The 24,009-nt window shown below is 29.5% G+C and overlaps 3 protein-coding genes and 1 long non-coding RNA gene across 6 annotated transcripts in view; 3 read left to right on the forward strand and 1 right to left on the reverse strand.

Moving 5' to 3' along the window:
- The first annotated feature begins 34 nt into the window (after positions 1-34).
- On the forward strand, positions 35-7,882 carry LOC128395399 (neprilysin-11-like). 2 transcript variants are annotated; one of them, XM_053355821.1, is made up of 16 exons: positions 35-350; positions 414-479; positions 549-713; positions 783-869; positions 977-1,188; positions 1,276-1,449; positions 1,515-1,705; positions 1,801-2,038; positions 2,124-2,300; positions 2,383-2,489; positions 2,571-2,687; positions 2,778-2,991; positions 3,097-3,162; positions 3,254-3,352; positions 3,432-3,514; positions 7,666-7,882. In XM_053355821.1, exons 1-16 carry the CDS (start codon positions 179-181, stop codon positions 7,766-7,768), a joined length of 2,271 nt encoding a protein of 756 aa, XP_053211796.1. In that variant the 5' UTR covers positions 35-178; the 3' UTR covers positions 7,769-7,882. The 2 variants fall into 2 exon arrangements, with proteins under 2 accessions (XP_053211796.1, XP_053211795.1); XM_053355820.1 differs by lacking the exon at positions 7,666-7,882 and adding an exon at positions 3,613-4,054.
- LOC128395407 (uncharacterized) lies at positions 4,265-5,231 on the forward strand. The gene is made up of 5 exons (XR_008326625.1): positions 4,265-4,433; positions 4,494-4,559; positions 4,629-4,791; positions 4,859-4,945; positions 5,022-5,231. It is a non-coding gene; the product is annotated as an uncharacterized LOC128395407 (long non-coding RNA).
- A 181-nt stretch (positions 7,883-8,063) lies between the features above and the next one.
- LOC128395403 (uncharacterized protein ZK1073.1-like) lies at positions 8,064-12,243 on the forward strand. Of its 2 annotated transcripts, XM_053355828.1 has the most exons (8): positions 8,064-8,337; positions 8,439-8,556; positions 9,250-9,430; positions 9,580-9,640; positions 9,860-9,913; positions 10,353-10,465; positions 11,384-11,607; positions 11,975-12,243. In XM_053355828.1, exons 1-8 carry the CDS (start codon positions 8,251-8,253, stop codon positions 12,016-12,018), a joined length of 882 nt encoding a protein of 293 aa, XP_053211803.1. In that variant the 5' UTR covers positions 8,064-8,250; the 3' UTR covers positions 12,019-12,243. The 2 variants fall into 2 exon arrangements, with proteins under 2 accessions (XP_053211803.1, XP_053211805.1); XM_053355830.1 differs by lacking the exon at positions 9,860-9,913.
- Positions 12,244-21,253: 9,010 nt separating this feature from the next.
- LOC128395356 (allatostatin-A receptor-like) overlaps positions 21,254-24,009 on the reverse strand; it is a 28,113-nt gene continuing 25,357 nt past the window's right edge. The window contains exon 2 of the mRNA XM_053355767.1: positions 21,254-23,288. Coding sequence (XP_053211742.1) covers positions 21,463-22,719 — 1,257 coding nt within the window. The 5' untranslated portion in view covers positions 22,720-23,288 and the 3' untranslated portion in view covers positions 21,254-21,462. The remainder of the gene's footprint in view (positions 23,289-24,009) is intronic.

The following is a 24,009-nucleotide window of genomic DNA, read 5'->3' on the forward strand; positions in this document are numbered from 1 at the left end:
AAATAAATGATTGGATTGATTAACCATTAGAACAACAAAAATAAGCTGGATACCTACAGTTACATGGATTCGAAATTGATAATTAACAATATTAACATTGATCTTAAATAATCTTCCATTTTTCTTTAAGATGGAAAATCATCAACAATCAATCAAATTATAAGATTAATTGGTTAAAATGTCTGAATTAACTAACGTGCCTTCAAGTATAGCCGACAAAGAACATGTCACTCGAAAAAGATCATCATGTTTTCATCTTCGAATGTTACAATTTATAAGCTTTCGACAATTTTTCCTCTATTTATTATTGTTTAATGTTCTATTATTAATTATTACTTTAATTTCTAGAGGTAAGTTTATAGTAAAGTGTGTTGATCAACTAATATAATTACCAAATATTATTTGTTGTTTAGGAGTAATTAATCCGGAGGAAATGGAAAATACTGAAATTTGTAATACTTCAAAGTGTCTTGAAGCAGGTATAAAATTTATCGATCGATTTATTAATCGACTAGTGATTGTTAATTGTTATTCTTTTGATTTACTAGCACAAAGTTTACTCAATCAAATTGACGAATCAGTATCACCATGTGATGATTTTTATCGGTTTGCCTGTGGGGGAATGGATAATGAATATACTGTTTTACCGGAAGGATTTTCTTCTAATGCAAGAGTACCTATTGAAATGGTTGAAATTCAAAAAAGAGTCAAAAGTAATGTGGAAACAATTGATAATAGTTATGTAATTTATTAATTGTTACAATAATCAATCTTAATTGTAGATTTAATGAATGGCCTGAGGGATCGAGATCTTTATCCTGGTGGTTATCAAAGAAAAATGAGAGACTTTTATAATCTTTGTCAACAAGGTAAGAAGGAAAAAAAGATCGACTGAACAATGACCAAATAGTCGACGATTATTAATAATAATTTTCTTCAATATTTCATTTATTTAATTCTTTTTTTGCTACACCAGCTCGTAGTCGCAATAGAAATTTGTTTGTATTTATGAGAATGATTCAACAATTGGGTGGATGGCCAATTCTACGAGGAGCTGGATGGAATGAAGAATCTTTCAGCTTAACCGATATTCTGATAGAAATGAGAAGATTAGGATTATCTTACGATGTATTATTCCCAATCCGTCTTAGACATTTAGCTCCCAACGATGATGTCCATCAAGTTACGGTAAGTGTCACTTTCATCGTATTCACTCATCATGGATAATAATTCTATCTCGAACCTCTTCTCTTTCTCTCTCTAAATTATCAATAGATATTTAATGAGGAGACAAATTTAAAAAATTTTTACAATCGTTATCAAGACTCTATTAATAGAACCTCACTTTACGCGAATTTAAGCCGATCTGCCTTTGAACGTTTGGGACACACAAATGACACATTTGATGCTATGCGAAATGCGATGAACTTTGGTAGATCGTTAGCAAGAGTAAAGTATTTTACGAAAATTATTTGCTCTCTGAGTAGTCATGATAATATTGTTCATGTTCAAAGATTCCAGGTTACCAGAGTTCCATGTTTCTCAGCCTGAGAAGTCTTGATTACACTTATCCTTTCCTGAATTGGACGAAATATTTTATTAATGTGTTGCAACCGCTGAATTTGGATCCGAATAATTTTTATGTTCATTTCTCACCTACTCATTTATACGGATTGGCAGATCTATTAAGAACAACGAATAACAGGTAAATACTATTATATTGCGAAGGAATAAAAGTTGAAAAATGAATAGTTTTCGGAATTAGTGTAATTATTTTTTCTCTTCCAATGTTTTTGTCAGTGTTCTTGCAAATTACATTATGTTTTCAGTTTTCTTGGAATCAGTTCCATATTTTGGCGAGAATTGGTCACAGTGGATAAGGGAATTCAACGATAATCCAAGTTCGCTTAAATTGTCATTATATACAAATGACGAAGATACATGTATTAGATTTCTCATAGATAAATTTAAAATTGGGATTGGATCTCTTTATGCTCTTTCATGGGCAAATACAAATAATAATAAAATACTTAAATTAGTAAGTATCGAATCTCCAATTTTTAAATTTTCTAAAATTGAATAGTGATTCTCTCATTCTCTCTTTATTCATTATTGTTTATTAGACTTCAAATGTATTCCAATTTTTACGTTTATCCTTCGAGGATTTGATACACCAATCTGAATGGTTGAACGAAAATACGACCATTCGTGTAATTGATAAAGTGAATAAAATGAAAGTAATGGTTGGATATCCGGAAGAGCTTTTAAATATTGAGAAAGTTGATAAGTTCTATGAAAAGGTAAGTTCTAATGGTCATTTGTAAGTGGAAATTTACCGTTATATTAATAAGAATATCTCTTTCTAATTAACCCATTTATTAGTTAACTATTGATAACTCTACAAGTTTTTATGAGATTGATTTGTATTTGAAACGGCTTGGAATTAATTTGCAATTTTTTGCTTTAACTGTACGAGGAGACAGAAAAATGTAAGAATTTCATTTTTATTTTCACCGTTGATTGATTATTCATTAGAAAACAATTAATTAAGTTAAATCACTTCAAATTAGACCATGGTACCTTTTTCATATAATAGATGTGAATGCTTACTATCATACATTAAATAATGAAATCTCCATATTATTGGGTTTTATTGAAGCGAGCCGAGCTAGTCCCGATTCTCCCATGTAAGCCAATTACTGAGTAAATGTTGAAAAAGAATTGAAAAATTGATGACTTGATTTTACTTGAAAGTAATTCTCTTTCTATTATTTTAGGTATATTAACTTTGGTGGAATGGGTTCGATTACCGGCCATGAAATTCAACATGGTTTCTGTCTGACTACTCATCTTCTTGAGGAAGAAAAAAGAATTTTCAATTTTTCCGATGAAGTTCAAAAAATAGTCGATGAAAGAAGAGAGTGTATAGTTAATCGTTATAACAATTACGCTACAACTACAGTTAGAGAAGGACAAGTTGTAACCTTATGGGTAATTAGAAAGTTAATTGTGTTTCTACAAATTAATAGATTTCAATTGTAACCTTGATCACTTTTTCTTGTTTATATTACTGTTATCATCTGATTATTGATAAAGTTCAGAAGTGAGCGTTCATTTTGTGAAAACTTTTCCGATCGAGCTGGACTCAAGTTATCATATATGGTTAGAACTTTTTTGTTGTTTTTATTAGAGATTTCAATCCATTCGATTTATAATGTTTTTCTTTAATTCTATTGATTGTCTTTCTACTCAGGCTTATAAAAAGTACATCTCTTTACATGGTGAAGATAAACTGTTACCACGATTAACTCATTATACTAGAGATCAGTTGTTTCTAATACGAGCAGCGGGAGTAAGTTAATTAAAATAATCAATTGTTTGTAATACTTTTTGTCAACTTTTACTTTCTACTTTTTGTTTTGACTTTCAAGAACCATTGTGGTAAATATGAACACGGATATTATAGTTCATTTTTTGAGCGCAATACAACTACTCATCCACCGGGAAATCTCAGGTTAATGAACATAAATTTCAATCAATTTATTTTTCAGAAATTTATTAATCTCAATCATTCAGTAATAAAGTTAGTTTTCATCTTTGTTTTCTCTACAGAATTGATGGATTTTCCAAAGATTTACCTGAGGTTTCGAGGATATTCAATTGTAAACCAGATGACCCAATCAATAGAAGTGGAAAATGTCTTACTTGGGAGTAATTATTATCTAAATTTAATCAAGAAGTGACATTAATCACCATTCAAATGTAAAATCTGCCACGAGAAGAATTGATTCAATTACATTCAATATCTGCGGCTAGTTTTGACATAGTTCACCCAAACTAAATTGTAAATATCGACAACAATTAATCAACAGGATTACCATTTAAATGATATAATTTAAATGTCATATTTTCGTTAAAAGTTGATAAAAAACAATAATAAAATCTCATTAACAAAAATTAATCACCATCTTAATCTAAATCGTGAATTGATTTCATGGAGTCAACATTGAACAATTTACAATATTCAAATTTTTCATTCGATTATATTGATTCAATTGGCCAGATCTTAATTTTAAATAAATGATTGGATTGATTAACCATTAGAACAACAAAAATAAGCTGGATACCTACAGTTACATGGATTCGAAATTGATAATTAACAATATTAACATTGATCTTAAATAATCTTCCATTTTTCTTTAAGATGGAAAATCATCAACAATCAATCAAATTATAAGATTAATTGGTTAAAATGTCTGAATCACCTAATGTGCCTCTCGGTAAAAACCACAAAGAAAATGTCTCTCGAAAAAGATCATTTTTTCATCTTCGAATTTTCAATTTTACAAGATCTCCAAAATTTCGCTTCTATTTATATTTGTCAATTATTCTATATTTAATTCTATTATTAATTGTTATTTTAATTGATAAAAGTAAGTTTATAGTAAAGTGTGTTGGTAGACACACAATTAATAATATTATTTGTTGTTTAGGAGTAATTAATCCGGAGGAAATGGAAAATACTGAAATTTGTAATACTTCAAAGTGTCTTGAAGCAGGTATAAAATTTATCGATCGATTTATTAATCGACTAGTGATTGTTAATTGTTATTCTTTTGATTTATTAGCACAAAGTTTACTTGATCAAATTGACGAATCAGTATCACCATGTGATGATTTTTATCGGTTTGCCTGTGGGGGAATGGATAATGAATATACTGTTTTACCGAAAGGATTTTCTTCTAATGCAGAGGATTATTTGAAACGTTGAAATTCAAGAAAGGATCAAAAGTAATGGAAACAATTGATAATAGTCATGTAATTTATTAATTGTTACAATAATCAATCTTAATTGTAGATTTATTGAATGGCCTGAGGGATCGAGATCTTTATCCTGGTGGTTATCAAAGAAAAATGAGAGACTATTATAATCTTTGTCAACAAGGTAAGAAGGAAAAAAAGACCAACTAAACAAATGTGTGACAATACTCATATTTCATGTCCATTTTACTTTAATTAAGAGCCAGTACGTCGCGATTATCCAAGTTTGTCATTATATATGAGAGTCATTCAACAATTGGGTGGATGGCCAGTTCTACAAGGAGCTGGATGGAATGAAGAATCTTTTAGCTTAACTGATATTCTGATAGAAATGAGAAGATTAGGATTACCTTACGATGTATTATTCGAATCGCACCTATTCGTGTGATTCCAGAAAGTGATATAATTATTACTTTGGTAAATATCACTTCCATCGCATTTCCTCATCATGGATACTGATTGAAACTCTCTCTCTCTCTCTTTCCCTCTCTAAATTAGATAACTAATAAAATGACAAATCTAGAAGATTTTTACAGACGTATGGACAATGTGACCATGTACGAATACGTGGAAGTAATTCATAATGCCATCCAACTTTTGAGACGAACTGGCCGATTTGATGGTCGAAATGAGTTGAGTGCTTCAATAGAGTTTGGTAGATCGTTAACAATGGTAAAGTATTTTACGAAAATTATTTGCTCTTTGAGTAGTCTTGATAACATTTTCATGTTCAAAGATTCCAGTTGACCAGGACTACAAAGCTCTTAACCTGACAACTCTTGATTCAAATTATCCTTTCCTGAATTGGACCAAATATTTTATTAATCTAGTACAACCGCATAAATTGGATTCCAATAAATTTTATGTTCATTTCTCACCTATTTATTTGAAAGGATTGAATGATACATTAATTACAACTAATAAGAGGTAAATTAGAATATTCTATTGGATTGGAAGATTAAAATGGGATAAGTTTCACAATTGGAGTAAAATTTATTTTATTTTCCGATATTTTTGCCAGAACTCTTGCCAACTACATTATGTTTTCAGTTTTCTTGGAATCAGTTCCATATTTTGGCGAGAATTGGTCACAGTGGATAAGGGAATTCAACGATAATCCAAGTTCGCTTGAATTGTCATTAGTTCGAAATGACGAAGATGCATGTAGTAGATTTCTCAGCGAAAGATTTGCAACTGGGATTGGATCTCTTTATGCTCTTTCATGGGCAAATACAAATAATAATAAAATACTTAAATTAGTAAGTATCGAACATCCAATTTTTAAATTTTCTAAAATTGAATAGTGATTCTCTCATTCTCTCTTTATTCATTATTGTTTTTAGATTTCAAATATGTTCAAATTTTTCCGTTTATCCTTCGAGGATTTGATACACCAATCTGAATGGTTGGACGAAAATACGACCATTCGTGTAATTGATAAAATGCATAAAATGAAAGTAATGGTTGGATATCAGGAAGAGTATTTGAATATTGAGAAAGTTGATGAGTTCTATGAAAAGGTAAGTTCTAATAGTCATTTGTAAGTGGAATTTACCGTTATATTAATAAGAATATCTCTTTCTAATTAACCCATTTATTAGTTAACTATTAATAGCTCTACAAGTTTTTATGAGATTGATTTTGCTTTGAAACGGCGTCAAGCTGATTTGAAATTTGACTTGTTAGCTATTCGAGGAAATTCAAAGGTGTAAGAATTTTCTTTTCATTTTCTTTGCGTTAATTTATCATTTATTAGAAAACAATTAATTAAATTTAATCACTTCAAATTAGACAATGGTACACTTATCCAATTACAGAAGTGAATGCTTATTATTTACCATTCGATAATCACATTTACATATTTTTGGGCTACATTGAAGCTGTCGAACCTGATCCCGATTATCCCATGTAAGTCCAATTATTTAGCTTCAAACTCTATCATTATAATGGACTATCAAACCAGAAAAAATATCTCTATGAATTTTGATGTTGGTGTACGAGAAATTTTGTCAAGTGTCAATATATGAAATTAATTGTCTTCCTATTGTAGGTACATTAACTTTGGCGGATTAGGTTGGACTATGGGCCATGAAATTCATCATGGTTTCTGTTTGGAGTCTCGTGCAACACTAAACGATTTTTTGTTCACCAATGATACGAAACGCATTGTGGGTGAAAGAAGAGAGTGTATGATTGATCGTTATAACAATTACTCTACAACTACATATCGAGAAGGACGAGTTGTAACCTTACGGGTAATTAGAAAGTTAATTGTGTTTCTACAAATCAATAGATTTCGATTGTAACCTTGATCACTTTTTCTTATTTATATTATTATTATCATTTGATCGTTGATCAAGTACAATAGTGAGCGTTCATTTTGTGAAAGCTTTTCCGATCAAGGTGGACTCAAGTTAGCATATATGGTGAGAACTTTTTTGTTGTTTTTATTTAATTCTATTGATTGTCTTTCCATTCAGGCTTATAAAAAGTACATCTCTTTACATGGTGAAGATAAACTATTACCACGATTAACTAATTATACTAGAGATCAGTTGTTTCTAATACGAGCAGCGGGAGTAAGTAAATTAAAATAATCAATTGTTTGTAATACTTTTTGTCAACTTTTACTTTCTACTTTTTGTGTTTGACTTTCAAGAACCATTGTGGTAAATATGAACACGGATATTATAGTTCATTTTTTGGTACCTATACAATTACTCATCCACCGTCAAATCTCAGGTTAATGAATATAAATTTCAATTGATTGAATAGATTTGAGAAATTTATTAATCTCAATCATTCAGTAATAACGTTTGTTTTGTATTTTGTTTTTCACTACAGAGTTGATGGAGTTTCCAAAGATTTACCTGAGGTTTCCAGGATATTCAATTGTAAACCAGATGATCCAATCAATAGAAGCAAAAAATGTCTTACTTGGGGCTAATTGTTATTATCTTAATTTAATTGCAAAGAAAGTGAATTGGTTATCATTGAGTTGTAAAATTTGGACCGAGAATAAAACAATTAACTGTCGACAAACTTGTGACAATTTCGAGTTTAGTTTCGATAAATATTCAACAGATGGAGCTCGTTATTCTTTAATTGGTTAATTTTTCGAGTCGTTGATTGAAATAAACTTGAACAATTAAGATTAATTAATTGTTTCTTTATTATGATATCAATTTTTTTTACGCTTTTCTACTTGATACATTCAATTCATGGCTGTTAAGTTAATCAGTTGATTGAAACAATTTTTCTCTATTTTATTTTTACTTTATTACAATAACTCTTATCGTCCAAATTTTGTTTCGACTTTTGTTTGAACATTTTTGTTAATTGTTTTCTCTGATTTCAAGAAATTAAAAGTGATTAAAATTTTTCTAAATTGGACTTAATTGTTTGAGTGAATTTGTTTAATCAACAACAATGTCTATTAATTCAACTAAAAGGAAACATATTATCCCAACAATTTATACATTCGATGTTGATGATTACGATGATACCGAGGAGATGGTAAGTAATTGGTTAATTGTTGATTAAACTTTCATCTAAATGTAAATCTTTTATCTCTTATTCACTTGGTGATTAATTTGAGTTTTAATTGTTACAATTAGAGATATGAATTGAAGACACCTAAATGTGGCTATCTTAATGTCTATGTACAAGGAGATCTTAATCAAGTTACATTAACTACTCCAGTTTTTTTAACTGTTCATGATGTTGGAACTAATCGTGAGTATTAATTGTTAACAATTAAAGTTAATTTTCTGTGTCTCAAACAAAAACCTATTCATTAAGGGAAACACGAACAATTAATTGCCATAATTAACAAGTTGTTTGTTTTCTAATTCAAACTAATTACATACATTTATTATTATTATCCCAATCAAGTTAATTGTAACCAATTAATCAAGATGACTTAATTTGATTAGTTTATTATTATTAAGAAAATGTCAATCATTTAATAGCAAACAAATAAACAAAAAGGGGAAACAATTAAATTTCATTGTCAACAGAATAGTTTACAAGTGCTCTCACAATTAACAGTAATTAAGTTAATCAATTCCAATACTAGAGCCAACCAATACAATTATGAATACAATCAATGATTTTTTGTATTAGTTTATTTTATTGATAAAAAAAACGTAAGTTTGAAACAATTAGTTGATCAAGTTAATCAATTCAATTGAGTCAATTGGTTTCGATTTTGTTAATTGTTACAATTAATTATATAACCTGAGAAATTAAGAGTCATGATGATTGATTTTTTTTCACCAAAAAAAGATGAAGAATAAAAATAATATTGATTAAGATGAAAGTTAATTTTGGTAACATGATCAATCAGTTCTCAATGATTACGATTACAATACTTATATAATTATGATGCAATGATTGATAATTAACTTTAATTGTCATGATTAATAGACACCGAGTGGCATAAATTGGTTGAACATACTTGCATGGGTAAGCTGAAGGCTCGGTCAGTCTGGATTCATGTTGAGGTTCCTGGTCAAGAGTTTGATTCAGCTGACCTTTCAGATGAATATCAATTCCCATCATTACAAGAAATAAGTGAAGATATTCCGGTGATTCTTAATTTCTTCAAGTGAGTTTAATGAACAATTAAAACAGTCCAATTGTTAATTAAAACTCTTTTTTTTCCTTTAATTGCATTTTCTATCTAAATTACTTTTAATTGGCCTACAATTAAATCAACTTTCTCTCTTGGACAATTAACTTGATCATCATCATTAGGATGAAATATTGTGTTGCCATTGGTGAAGGTGCTGGAGCCAATATAATTGCTAGATTTGCAGTAAGTATCTAACAATTAACTTTAATTGTTATCTACTCATTGACAGTCATCAAGATTGTTTTAATGAGTTAAACATTTAAATCTAATGATAATAACACATCAATCAAATTAGTTTTAATCTTTAAACCTTGATTATTATTACATTTGATGATTAAGGAGAAATAAAATCAATCAATGGTAACAATTAACTAATTTCTATTCATTAATAATAATAATTAGATGAATAATCCTGATTCAGTTCTTGGAGTTGTTTTAATTCATTGTCGTCCATCGGTAAGTAATTTAATTGTTTACAATTAAACTCAATTCTATTCAATTAAGTTAACATAATCCATTGAAATTAATCAACAACAACAATAACAACAAAAGTTTATAACAATTAAGTTAATCATTTGATAGCTAAACTGTTTCCGTTTGATTTAATCAAAAACAAACCCTTTTACTTTTTTTTACACAAGGTTGCAACAATTTAATCTCAATCAAATTATCATTAAACCAAAGAGTAATTTAATTAACGTCATCAACAATTAACCAACTGATTTACATGATTTAATCCTAATCACTGACAGTTGAAGATGTGTAAGCAAATAATAGTTAACTGGAAATGGAAATGATTAAATTGATTGTTTCGTTTACTTTTTAAAACCCTAAACTAATCATAGTGATTATTTAATCAACTTACAACCATTTATCTTAATTGTTAACAATTTAGGCGGCTGATAATAAGGAAAACAGGCAAACAATTACCAAGAAAACACTTCGCAAGAAATTACAACGACGTATCAATGGTAAAAATGTTAAACGTTATCAAGAAGTTTATTTAAGGTAATTAACAATTAATCTATCAAATCATAGTGGAAATCAATCAACAATTAACAATCAGTAACCATGAGAAAATTGTTCAATAATAATTAGCAAGATAAACAAAATCAATGGAGAGTTTTTTTTGTATTTTAATTATCTATTGATAATCAGTTGATTGTGATTGTGATTTAGTACAGAACCAGTTTTAAAGGAGCAATTAAATTTTACCTTCAACAAAAATTAATTGAATAACTTAATTATGAATAAGACAAAAATATACTGATCACCATCAATCAACTAAACAAACAATTTATATTAACACAATTTAATCAAAGTCCCGAAGGTAAATTGTAATGATCAACATTAATGATCACTATGTGTTTGTGTTTTATTAACTGTAACAATGTAGCTCCTTAATTGTTTCCTGATCATGATACAAATTGATCTTAACCTTTAACTCCCAATTGACTAATTGCTCAATGAACAATTAGATTTACAAAAGAGGCTAAAGGTTAATAATCAATAAGAAAAGAAATTGATTACAATCAGTTTGTAACAATTTAGCTTTTAGTTGATTTTCTCGATTCAGATGGATATTATTTTTTGTTTTTCCTTTCGATTCGTAATCGATTTTATTTAGTCCCAAAACCAAACAATTAGTTGATAAAATATGTTGATTCGAATCAATAGAGAAGAAGAAAAATTGATTTCTAATCATGATAATGATTGGAAAGTGTTACAGTTTCATTGGGAAAAGAAAACACAATCAATTAGATCAATACAATAAGATGGAAATCAAATGTTGATTCAAAAAAGTGCGAAAAGTCAATTAGCAAGTAGCTCCATCTGATGATAGAATTTGAAAAATCTCGAACATTTTTTAATTCGAGCAATTGATATTCTAGTAATTATTATTAATATTTTCTCCCTTTTCTAAAGTCGAACTGATATTTCGAGCCAATTAAAGGAGAAATTAAAAGTTGATGCTCTTGTGGTTACTGGATCTCGATCGCAACTCGTTCAAGCCTCGAATTTACTTCAATCTCTTTTAGAACCTAAAACAACCACCATGGTAAAAATCGATGATTGTTGCGATGTTTTCATAGAATCTCCTGAAACTTTTGCCTACAATTTACTTCTTTTCTGCCAAGGACTCGGCCTATGTAAGTATTTTACTATTAATACATAACAACAATTAACTTAACAATCATTAACCACCCCGAATATAACCATTATTAACATGATATGATTGATTCAATGTCTCGAACTATCGATTTAGAACAGTTTTCCTTACCCTCTGTTCATCTATTCATCGAGAAAGAAAATTTTACTAAATTCTCAGTACCTTTTGTCATCATTATCATCTAATGATCTCTGTTATTATAATAATAATAATAATAATCACCAGAGACAATTAATTGATTTACCAGAGAAAGAAAATAAAAAAAAACTAATCAATAATCAAGTGAAAAAAGATACAATTATTGATTGATGAACATTTTTAATTGTCGATTTACTCTCTTGATTTAGTTTCAGCTCTTCCAATGTCACGACATGGATCAATTTGTGCATAAATCAACCAACTAACATCAACACCATAATAACAACAATTAAAAACCTAATCAACCTTTAACCCAACACCTTAACCAATATAATCAATTGGAGAATCAATTAATCAACTGTTAATCAAAATCATACGACATACACACACAATGAATATGAAAAAGTTAATTCTCATCGTAATCAATGTAACATGAAAATTATATTAACCACTATTAAAGTATTAACATTATATTGAACGATTATTTTCTCGATTGATTTTATTTTCTTATATATTTATTTATATAAATAAATAAATATACTCTTGACGATTAAGATGTAATCACAATTTATTGATCATGAATCAATTGAAACCAATCGGTTCATTAACTCGTAGAAATGAGCCTCCCATGAAATCGATGAACAGTTGATTGACAATTTAAAGTTAAATAGTGAAAAGTAATTTCCAAATAAAAGGAAAAACTTAAGCTAAAAACCTCAAGAACAATTTTCATCACCAATCAACTGTATAAGAAAACAATTTATCTTCCCGGTGGGTTTAATCATCCACCATCAAAAGGTTCCAATCGCAAAAATCACTATTAATCTAATGAAAGAATGGGAGAGAGAGATGATGATGATGATGAAATAAAGGATTATCCTTTTTCATCATTTATTGGAGCTTTAATCTCATCTGAACTTTTCTCTCTCTCTCTCTCAATCTCTGTTATAATTTTCAGTTTTGTTCATAATATTTAAGTGAACCAAGTGATCCGTTGATTGTTGTTGATTGCTGGTAAATTATGTTTTCTTTTTGAAAACTTTTACCATGAAGAGAAAAACCTTGAGTAGTTGAATCTTGATTGGTAGAGATTCAATCCCAAAGAAACATTATTGTAACGCTGAGTATTCACAACGAAAAAGTCGGCAGAGAGAGAGAGAGAGAGAGAGCTCGAATAATGAAATAGATCGAATAGAATTTAATTTGAACTCGAAAAGCTTTCGATATAACCATGTTTGTTTTTGTTTCTTGATTTATCGACTTACCAGAAAAGAAGATGATAACGATGATTGGAATGATAAACACGGATGGTGAGAAAATGGTTACAAGATGATGTTTGTAAGAAAAAGGGAGAAGAGGATAAGGATGTTCAGATGGAACTAGAAAAAAAAGTTTAGAAAATCCAAAGAAAGCAAGTGAAAGTTACCATGATTCAGAAAAGACTCAGAAACTTATCAAAGTAAATGGATAAACATTTCCACACTTTTGTTTTGCTTTCTTTTCCTTTTTTTATTTGGTCATTGGCAAGATTTATCTGACCAGTTCATTGATAATGATGATGATGATGATGGCGGTGTTTACAGAGTGTAGGATGATGCGTTTCACTTCAATTACAAGTTTCTCTCTCTCTCTCTCTCTCTCTCTCTCTCTCTCTCTCTCTCTCAGTCTCTCTCTCTCTGTTGACATGAAGTCTTATCATGAAGAGGAGACATTTTCATCATACTTATACTTTTTCTGCCTCATTTCTGAAAAATACTTACTTGTTTAAGTAATAATATTATCATGACTTATCATCATGAACAACAACAACAACAACAGCTCATTAGTTACAATCGCCATTCACTAGTAATAGTTGAGTTCATCCCATGAAATTTGTTACATATGAGAAAAAAATGTTATAATGTTGAATATGTGGTTTATAAGAATCAGAAAATGTGAGGATCTGAAACTGAATTTCAATATTATCGAATCAGAAATTTACAATCTACAATCTGGATTTTTTCTCACTTCCTTTTTCCTCTATTAACATTTTCCAACTCAACTGAGATTCTGTTTCCTTTCCACTTGCATGGTTCCCTAAGTTTACATGATCTCATCATGTTTATTACACTTTCATCAAGAGATAATTCAAAATATTCATGTCACTCTAAGGTGAAGATTCAAAGTGTCACCGTGAAACTTTATCACTATTCTAATGATATCAATATATTCACGAGATTGGATTAGGATCTGTTGTTGAACTTTTATCGAGCCTTGAATCTCAATTCACTCTCTTTAAATCCTTCCCTAAATATCAACAACATGATGAAATAAAGATCACCTTCAAAATCATGATAGATTCATGGGGTTATTACTTGAATGATTCCTTCAATTTCATCGAGTTTAAACTGTTCCTTTTCCACAGAAATTGTTTTCCAATCAGAATTCATATTCTCATGATACAACTTCTGAATGAAATTTTTTCTTCACTTTATTTCTCATGAAAAATACCAATTTTTTTCGACGAAAAAAGTTTCTATCAACTTTTGATTGGATTGATTATCTTTTCTTATTTCAACAAGATTAATCTTTTCATCTTGTTCCATTCATCAATAAGTATCTAAATTCATGATATTGATGTTTCCATGAAGATTATTACAATTAACTAAATGGTTATCAAGTGATTTATCAATAATCTATCAAATTGTATCAATCGACAATACGACAATTGGACTGATATTGTTTCAACCGATTGGGTGATAAATTGAATCATGGAAACAATTGAATTTTGTCAGAACTTTTTTTCTCTCTCTCTCTCTCTCATCACATTTCTTTTGGAGTAACAGTTACAATCTCTGAGTAAACAGTTAGAATAACAATCAAATCAAATAATTCATTTGATTATCAACAAAGAGATTATTAAATTATCATCGGAAGACAATAAAAACCAGAAGAAACTGTCCATTGGTCACTTTTAAACTCCTCTCATAATAAAAACATTTTATTGATAAAAAAATCTTTAAATACACTCAATGTTTATTCACTGTGATGGTCAGTTAATAAAACAGTTAACCTTTCAATAGATGCAAATGAACCTGAGGGATTAACATGATAATGGTCATTCGGAGGTGTTCATTTGATTCAGATTCTATTATTATTATTATTATTGTTATCATAGTCAATTGTACATCTTTAGATTAACCAGAATCATTTGTTTGATGGTCAAGTGAACGATGACCTTCAGATTGTTATCATTACATCAATATGTTTGCTTGTTGTTATTATTATTTTGGTTCCTTTCCTCGCATTCAATTGTTATTTTAGGTTAACAATCTGGTTGACAATTAAATCGATAGCAATCAAAGACAATTGACCACAATTTAATCTAATTGCATGTTGACCCTTACAGTATACTCACAATGATAACCACTTAGAGAATCAAAAATTCATCATGAACATGGGATCAGAACTTTCCTCTTCTCCTTATTGTATTATTATTTTAACAATAACAATCATAATAAAACAATCAATTGATTATCATCATTTCCTTAATCATGATATTAAAGGGTTTGTCATCATCATGTTGATATTTTGAGTCTGAGTTACAAAAATTCAGACAATTATATTGACTCTTTCCTCTCTCTCTCTCATCACATTTCTTTTGGAGTAACAGTTACAATCTCTGAGTAAACAGTTAGAATAACAATCAAATCAAATAATTCATTTGATTATCAACAAAGAGATTATTAAATTATCATCGGAAGACAATAAAAACCAGAAGAAACTGTCCATTGGTCACTTTTAAACTCCTCTCATAATAAAAACATTTTATTGATAAAAAAATCTTTAAATACACTCAATGTTTATTCACTGTGATGGTCAGTTAATAAAACAGTTAACCTTTCAATAGATGCAAATGAACCTGAGGGATTAACATGATAATGGTCATTCGGAGGTGTTCATTTGATTCAGATTCTATTATTATTATTATTGTTATCATAGTCAATTGTACATCTTTAGATTAACCAGAATCATTTGTTTGATGGTCAAGTGAACGATGACCTTCAGATTGTTATCATTACATCAATATGTTTGCTTGTTGTTATTATTATTTTGGTTCCTTTCCTCGCATTCAATTGTTATTTTAGGTTAACAATCTGGTTGACAATTAAATCGATAGCAATCAAAGACAATTGACCACAATTTAATCTAATTGCATGTTGACCCTTACAGTATACTCACAATGATAACCACTTAGAGAATCAAAAATTCATCATGAACATGGGATCAGAACTTTCCTCTTCTCCTTATTGTATTATTATTTTAACAATAACAATCATAATAAAACAATCAATTGATTATCATCATTTCCTTAATCATGATATTAAAGGGTTTGTCATCATCATGTTGATATTTTCAGTCTGAGTTACAAAAATTCAGACAATTATATTGACTCTCTCTCTCTCTCTCTCATTCAGACACACAAAACCCTCTCATTGTAATGGTCATCATAACATATTATATGTAATAATACCAAAAAATACATTTAATCAAAGGATGATGATGATGATAGTGACGATAGAGGATGACAAAAGATGATAACCTGCTACCAGAGTTAAATTCAAGGCAAAAAAGCAGAAAAAAAATAATTCTCATCTCATATCTTATAAAAAATGGTCAAGGTTTAAATGGTCATCTCTTTGTTTTTTTGCTTCATAAGATAAGATTTATGATTGATGATTAACGACACAGGACAGATAAAGATGATACTGATGATGGTGATGATGAACAATATATAAACAAGTAGAAAATAAATTGATGGTTAATTTGATTAAGGTTGGTCAACGGAAATGGAATCAATTTAATCAAGCTTTTCATATTGGGAATTGGTCAGTGTTAATGTTATTATTAATACAATTCTAATCTTAGCTTAACTTATATAATCTTATATTTTTTTTTATACTGACCATCAAACTGTCCTCATATACTCATCTTTACCTATTCCTTTACATTCAAGATTAACTGACCAACTTAAATGTCCATCTATTTAATGGACGTTGGTCAAAAATGAGATGACCATTTTTCCAATGGTTATCATTACAGATCTAAAACCTTCCAATGATCATCAGGATGAAAAGATTAATTTATTTCCTCTAGGTTTTAATTGTTACTCTAACTAATTAACCATTTTTATGGTCATAATTAACCTGATAATTAGATAAACGTTTAATAGTTTGATTGATTATCATATTAATAAAATGGGAAACAGAAAATGACCTTCCAAGTGGACAATAGTTTTGGTTTTTTTTTTCTTCCTCGAAAAAATCTCTTGATTTAAACGATAATTAATTAACTCTCAGTGATTTTCATTAATCATTAGAAGTTTTTTTTCTCTTCTCTTTATGATCAAACTCATAAATGATTTAATTGCAAATGATTATGAGAACTATTAACAATTATCACCATCAATTGTTTTTATTAATTAAATTAATTAGGAATTTAAAATAGTTGATTTTCCCAGAATCAGAATAAAACTTCAATTCAGTTTGAACAAAAGTTCTGATTCAATCTAATGTTCACAATGGTGAATTTCATATGATTGAAGAGACGAAAAAAAAAATGTTAACCAGTTTTTCCAAATCTAATTTTCTGCTGATAATTAACTTTAATTACTCGGAATTTAATCAATTGTATGATAAAACTCATATCTCGAAGTATCGTAATGTTCATTATGTTGATAACGAAAACTTTAAGATAACAACAAGGAAATGATGAAAATGTGGATGATAAAATTGAGGGAAATTGAAAATTTCTCAAGATAAGTTAATATTTGATCAGATTTACGCCATTGGATAATAACATTACTTTGGTTTACTTATTGTAACGGAAATTGATGTTAAAACTTTTTCATCTTTCAATAAATTTCATCGTCATCATTTCCGTTTCCGTTGCAAAGGTAAAAATAAGATTTCCAACTGATAACACATCAAAAGTGGACTTAGACTTAGAAAAAAAATATTGACCTAATAATAATTATCACCATGACAATTTGTTTGTATCTCGATTTAAAAGATAACGATTAAATTGGCAAAATAAAAGCTCATTTCCGTTTCCATGGACTTGAAATGGTTCGATAATCAACAATTTCGATATGTTCGATTTATATATAAATCAATGATTTATTTTTCCCATTCACTTTATCGTTATTGTCATCATCAGAGTTATCATTAGATTGTTTTTTTCTTCTTCTTCTTCTCTTACCATGAGAATCTCTCCGTAATTCCTCAATGGTCATTGTGGTCAATTTTCAAAATGGATTTCAATTAATTACTGGTTACATCACCATTATGACGATCACCATAGTCACAATAATCCATCCACCTTGAAACATATTCTTATATATCTGAGTCATTTAATCAGCCATGTTGATGAAATTATGGAGATAAAGTTCATCCATTCAGAAGATATTATTGATTTGTTACTGGGATTATCATGATCAACAACAGGAGGAAAAACAATATTCATCAATTGTAGTCTGAATCTAGCGATTATCATTTACCATCAGCACGACGATTGTAATTGAATTAAATTTAATCACAGCAACTCATTGAATCTTAATTAGATTGTAACATCAATGAGAAATAATTAGTTCGATCAAGATGAATTTTTGATTAATGAGAGTAGGAGTTTGATTATCGTTGGATTAAGTTGGTTAAAGAGAAATCAGTCAATTGAAAGACAATCAGATTAGAACGAGAGTTCGAAAAAAAGTTCGAGAAATGATAACTACATTTTTTTTGTTCTATTTTCTAAAAGTTCGATAGTTTTTGTTTCTCCACCATGATAACCATGAGCTCTAAAGTTCCAAGGTTCTATTCTTGCCTTGATGATGATGTTTATACTATCATCTTGGTCGAAATGATTGATTAACTTGAGTCAATGAATTTGCTACTTCTAGTGAATGATTTAATTGTTGTCATTTAGAAAATGAAAACTATTAATAATGATGATCTTAATCATTATTATCAAATTATCATCTATTATTTATGATTATCTATTATGGATGAATGATATTATCATCATCATATTAATTGTTTTCTAAACTTTTTGAAAACTTCAATGGTTCTTGATAATGGTTATCAATTTACTCTTGTGATGATTGTCTGGTGAATTGAATGATGAAAATATAGTCAACAATTATTTAGTGTTAATCAATTTGCAACTTGTCAACTTACCTCAACATCCTCATCATCATCATCATGATAATTCATCATCAATGTTAATCTGTCACAATTCATGATCCTCTGAGATTTACAATTCAATTTCAATGTTGATTAGTATTTACACCTGAGTTTTTTTCCTCCTTCTCATTCCTTTTCTATTCAGAGGATTAATTTAATCTATTGAATTGCTTGTTATTAACTTTATTCGAGTTTTCAATTGGATTCTGAAGATATAATTGGTTTAGTAATTATATCAAGAATCACTGATTAAAACACTTTCCCAGGAGAAATTGAGAAAAGTTGTAAATTTCCATCTAGAACTAAGTCATTATATGTAATAGAAATGGAGAAGATGATTTTTGTTGGTCAATGTTAAAGAATCAACTTCTTGGTGATGAGTAAATACATGGGAAATTATTGGAAAAGGAAACGGAAGGGAAACTATGGAACAAATAAAAAAGGAAAAGAAATTTTTTCTGCCAAAAAGATAATTCTCAGAATGAATCATTTGCTATGGTCCAATTTCAGTAACTGTCCAATTGGATAAATAAAACTTGGATCATCTTTTATCTTCCTCATTTACCATCATCATCATGAGATCCATTATATCATCAACTAAATCTGAGAATTGATCATCTATTATTTTCCTAAAGTTGATGGATGAAAAGTTCACCATGAAAGTCAATCAGAGCTCTTGAACAATGAGTTTCAAGTGAGATTATCATGCTGATAAAAGTGAGATAATCTTAACATCTAATGATTTTCAAGCGATTCAAACAAATCTCGGAATTTTTATTCTTCTCTCTTCTAATTTTCTCACCTTTCTCTTATTATCATCCCAATTTCAGCCTTTTTCTTGATCGTTTTCTGGCCCTCCTTCCTCAGATCAAAGGTGATTTAATCTTGAGGCTTTAGAATATGATGAAAACACTCAGAATGATTCAGTAACTATCTTTATCTTCATGATAATGATGATGATCATCTTGTTGAATTTTCTTATTGAATATCCCTTGACAATCCAATTGCTTGTATCGTTGCACTGATTCGATATCATGTAAACTCAAGACCATTCATCAACCAGCTCAATTCTGGCTTATGAAAGATCATCAGCCTCAATAGAACCATCATCATCATGAGAAACGTTTATTATCATCATGAAAAATCACCCGGACCACAAGTCATCTGAATATCATGATCATGATCATAAGGAGTAAAGAGTAAAAAAGTTTATATTGAATCAACAGAAAAGTTCAATGTTAATGGAGCAAAAAGTCAATTTAATCACAGAAGTTTTTTTTCTCATCAATTTTCATATTCGACAGGAAAAAAAATGGCCGCTTTTACAGGATAACAGATAATAATAAGTAAGATATTTTTAAGACACTTTTACCTTGACGATCTTAATTATCATCTCATTGTTTTTCCTTCATAGGATTTACCGCCCACACGATAATGTACATCACGAACTCTAAGATCTATGGTCTAGTTTAAGATGGAGATAAGTTTTCATTCGAGTTTATTTGGTGAAATTAAACAGATAACAATTTCCTTGGAGTAACCAGATTTTCTTATTTTCAGAATGAATAACTGGTCAGTAGGAGATTTTAACTGAAGGGAGGTAAAAGTAGGTGAAAACTTTATTTTCACTTGTGAAGAGAATGAACTTTTCTCAGGTCACTTGTTATTCATATTGAACTTAATATGGGTTGACATTCATGTTTACTATCTGAAGAGGAGGTTTTGTCACATTCATTCATATAGAAAAGATTAAATCTTTATCATCATCGTCGTCATCTTTATCTTCCACTTTCCATGAATTCTGAACTTTCCTTGTTAACCCTCCAAGCTACTGTTAGAACTTTTTTATATATTATCTTCCTTTTATTCAAGACAAATAAACATTAATATTATTACTCGAGATGAAAATTACTGGAAAAAAACCAGAAAAAAATATATAAATTATATAAATAATATCCTCATCTTTATCATCCTTAAATTCATCTTCATCTGAGTGGTAAAATTATTAAGGTGAATGAAAAAAAAACTAAGTGTTTGTTGTAATATCTTCATGTCAAAGGTAATTTGAATCATTTCCGTTTCCCCATCATGTTTACATCAGAATCATTTACTAGTATTATTCCTGAGCAATTCAAGTAGGTTGGTCAGTAGTTTTATCGCTCTCTCTCACTTTTGACATTTAGGTGAACAATTTCCATGGATAACTCGAGTTCGAGGGTAAGGTTCGAGGTGGAAACTCATTAAAAAAAGTAAATCCAGTTAACTATTCTTGAAGAGTTCTCCATTTAATAGATGTACAGATTATCTGTGGCTCGAGTTTCGTCCACAAATCGTTGGTAATGAAGGTTATGAGATTCGTTTTCTTCTTCGTATTTATCATGTTATCGTTTTTTCTTTAAAAATAAAAATTTTTCGTTTTTTGGTAAACTTTTGATCTTAACTTTTAGGTACATTTTGTGATACTTTTCGTCGATTTTTTATACACATCCATTGGTTAGTTCGATTCGTTTGGTTGTTTGAAAAGTTGCCGTTGTAATTTCCTCCATTCGATTGGTTTCACCTTCTTTAGCTGATCCACTTCTGGTTCGACGTGATCCAGGTCCAGGTTTACATGAGATAACCTTTCGAAAAGCTTTACGAAAATTTTCCGATAGGAAAGCATAAAGGATCGGATTAATACAAGAATTAATGTAGGCCAGAACTTGTGATACTATGAGACTGACAAGTTTAAACTTGGAATCAGGTTCGAAAAGTCCTTGTGATCGAAGAGTTAGAACAATATGAATGGGTCCCCAACAGATAGCAAAAATAACTACAACAACAACCACCATTCTGGTAACTTTACGTTTATTTCGAACCGATCGACCAGTTCTAATATCATTATGCCAAAGGCGTTTTAACATGCAAACATAAAGTATAAAGGCAAGAGTTAATGGGATCGCATAAGATGATAGGAACACGGAAGGTGCGAAAATTTTATTATCAATTGAATTTACGTGGCACACGTGATCGTTTTCTTGTTCACTAGCTCGATGAACTTGATGAACTACCAGAGTGGGAAGACAGAGTAGTATTATTGCTATCCAAAGGAAGGTTATGGCTCGATAGGCATTGGCCTCAGTTCGGATGGAAAGAGAGGCAATGGGATGAACCACGGCCATAAAACGATCTAGTGACATTAGAACCAAAGTGTAAATGGAAGCATAAGCTGAAACATAGATTAAATATTGAACAATTCGACACCAAATGTCACCAAAAGGCCAATATGCTAAAGCGTAATCGGTTGCCGTAAAGGGAACACAGAAAACGATGAAAAGTAAATCAGCAACGGCGAGATTAAAGATGAGGACGTTTGTAGTTGATCTCATTTGGACATCCCAAAGGACTACGATGACCACAAGTGAATTACCTAAAAGTCCAATGATAACAATGATTGCAAATACAAGTGGAACAATGATTTGAACAACTTCCTCGACGTTTTGAAACGAACAAGCATCAAAAGATGAATAGATGGAAACATTGGTTGATGATGAATTGTTCTCACAATGATGTGAATTGTTGTTCGAAAATTGTCCAAAAGCAAGATCCTCAACAGAATTTAATGATTCTGAGGATACCACCGAAATGGAATCTGACTGGAGATGTCCAGTTGACGATAATGACGTTTGAAGAGACTGAAGGTGAAGTTGAATTCGAAGTTGATTGAAAGTGTCACTTATTCCTGCAGGTTCCATGATGATAATATGTAAATGAAGTAAATGAATGGGAAGATGATTTGGTAATTATAAGAATGTTGAGAATGTGTGAGAACGAGAGAGAGAGAAAAGAATTGATAAGATGAAGTGAATTTGTTTTTCTTTTGTAGTTCGATTTTTAATTATAATAACTTTTGTTTCCTTTTCCTTTTGTCAGAACTTTTATCAAATGATGATTACACTTTTATCACCTCACTGAACTTTAATGGAGACAAAGATGACGACGGAACTTTTTCCAACAATTCCTTGGCTTTTATCATCTTTTCCATGGTTATAATAATATCGTTTTCACTTTTCTTTGACACTTTTTTTTACTTCCTCACTGTGGTGGTTATTTATATCACTATTTTGAGTTTCTCATTCAATCTGATATTCAATTGATGGAAGATGAGAAGTGTTTACATGATAAAATGGTGAACTTGATAAAGATGATGATAGTTGATGAAGATAATATTGTTCTTTCTCCTTCTCTCTCTCTCGCTGTTTCATCTATTTGAATGATTTGCAACCGATTGTCACACTTGATTATAAGATGATGATGATGTTCACTTTGTTGATGGAATAGAAGAATAGTCGAAGAAAAGTTCGAAAAATTTATATAAGATAAATATAAGGAGAGAGGGAGATAAAAAAAGAAAAGAAAAGAAATGGTTAGTAGAAAATTCTGATGAACAGAAAAGTTCTTTTCTCTTTCAAGTTCTATCGACTTATTTTTCTTGTTATTCTCTTGTTACGATGATAATGTTCCGATATGATTCACATTCATTTGTATTTAGTTTCTGATTCACTTGTAGTTAATTTCAACTATTCAATTCGTTTAACTTTAAATTACTCAAGTATTTTATTTTCTTCACCATAATAATTCATTATACTATTAAAATCACTATCATGCTACTCAACTTATCGTGTATATTCATGGCTAAGTATCAAGAGTAAATGTTATTATGTGTATTTTGTAGCTATTCTATTCTTGAAATCATCTCCCTGATTCTTGAATGCGCAGATCAACCGACTCATTGATCTCGATAATACTTATATTCTGGTCAGAACTTATATAGTAGAAGAAGAAATAAAATCAGGTTTCAGAATTGGGAAAAAGTTATATCAAACTGAATATTTTTTTCTCCTTTTTCTTCTTCCTCTTGTTTCACATTGAAAAATCGAAACTATTTCTAATATTCTTATATTTTGATCTCATGTTCTTCTTGCAACTATTAGAAAATTGGACAAATATAACAACTTCGTTAGCCTATGACCATGGAATGAAAT

The sequence above is a fragment of the Panonychus citri genome, unplaced genomic scaffold (genome assembly GCF_014898815.1).
Source record: "Panonychus citri isolate SS breed McGregor unplaced genomic scaffold, ASM1489881v1 Contig00141, whole genome shotgun sequence".
Taxonomy (NCBI): Eukaryota; Metazoa; Arthropoda; class Arachnida; order Trombidiformes; family Tetranychidae; genus Panonychus; species Panonychus citri.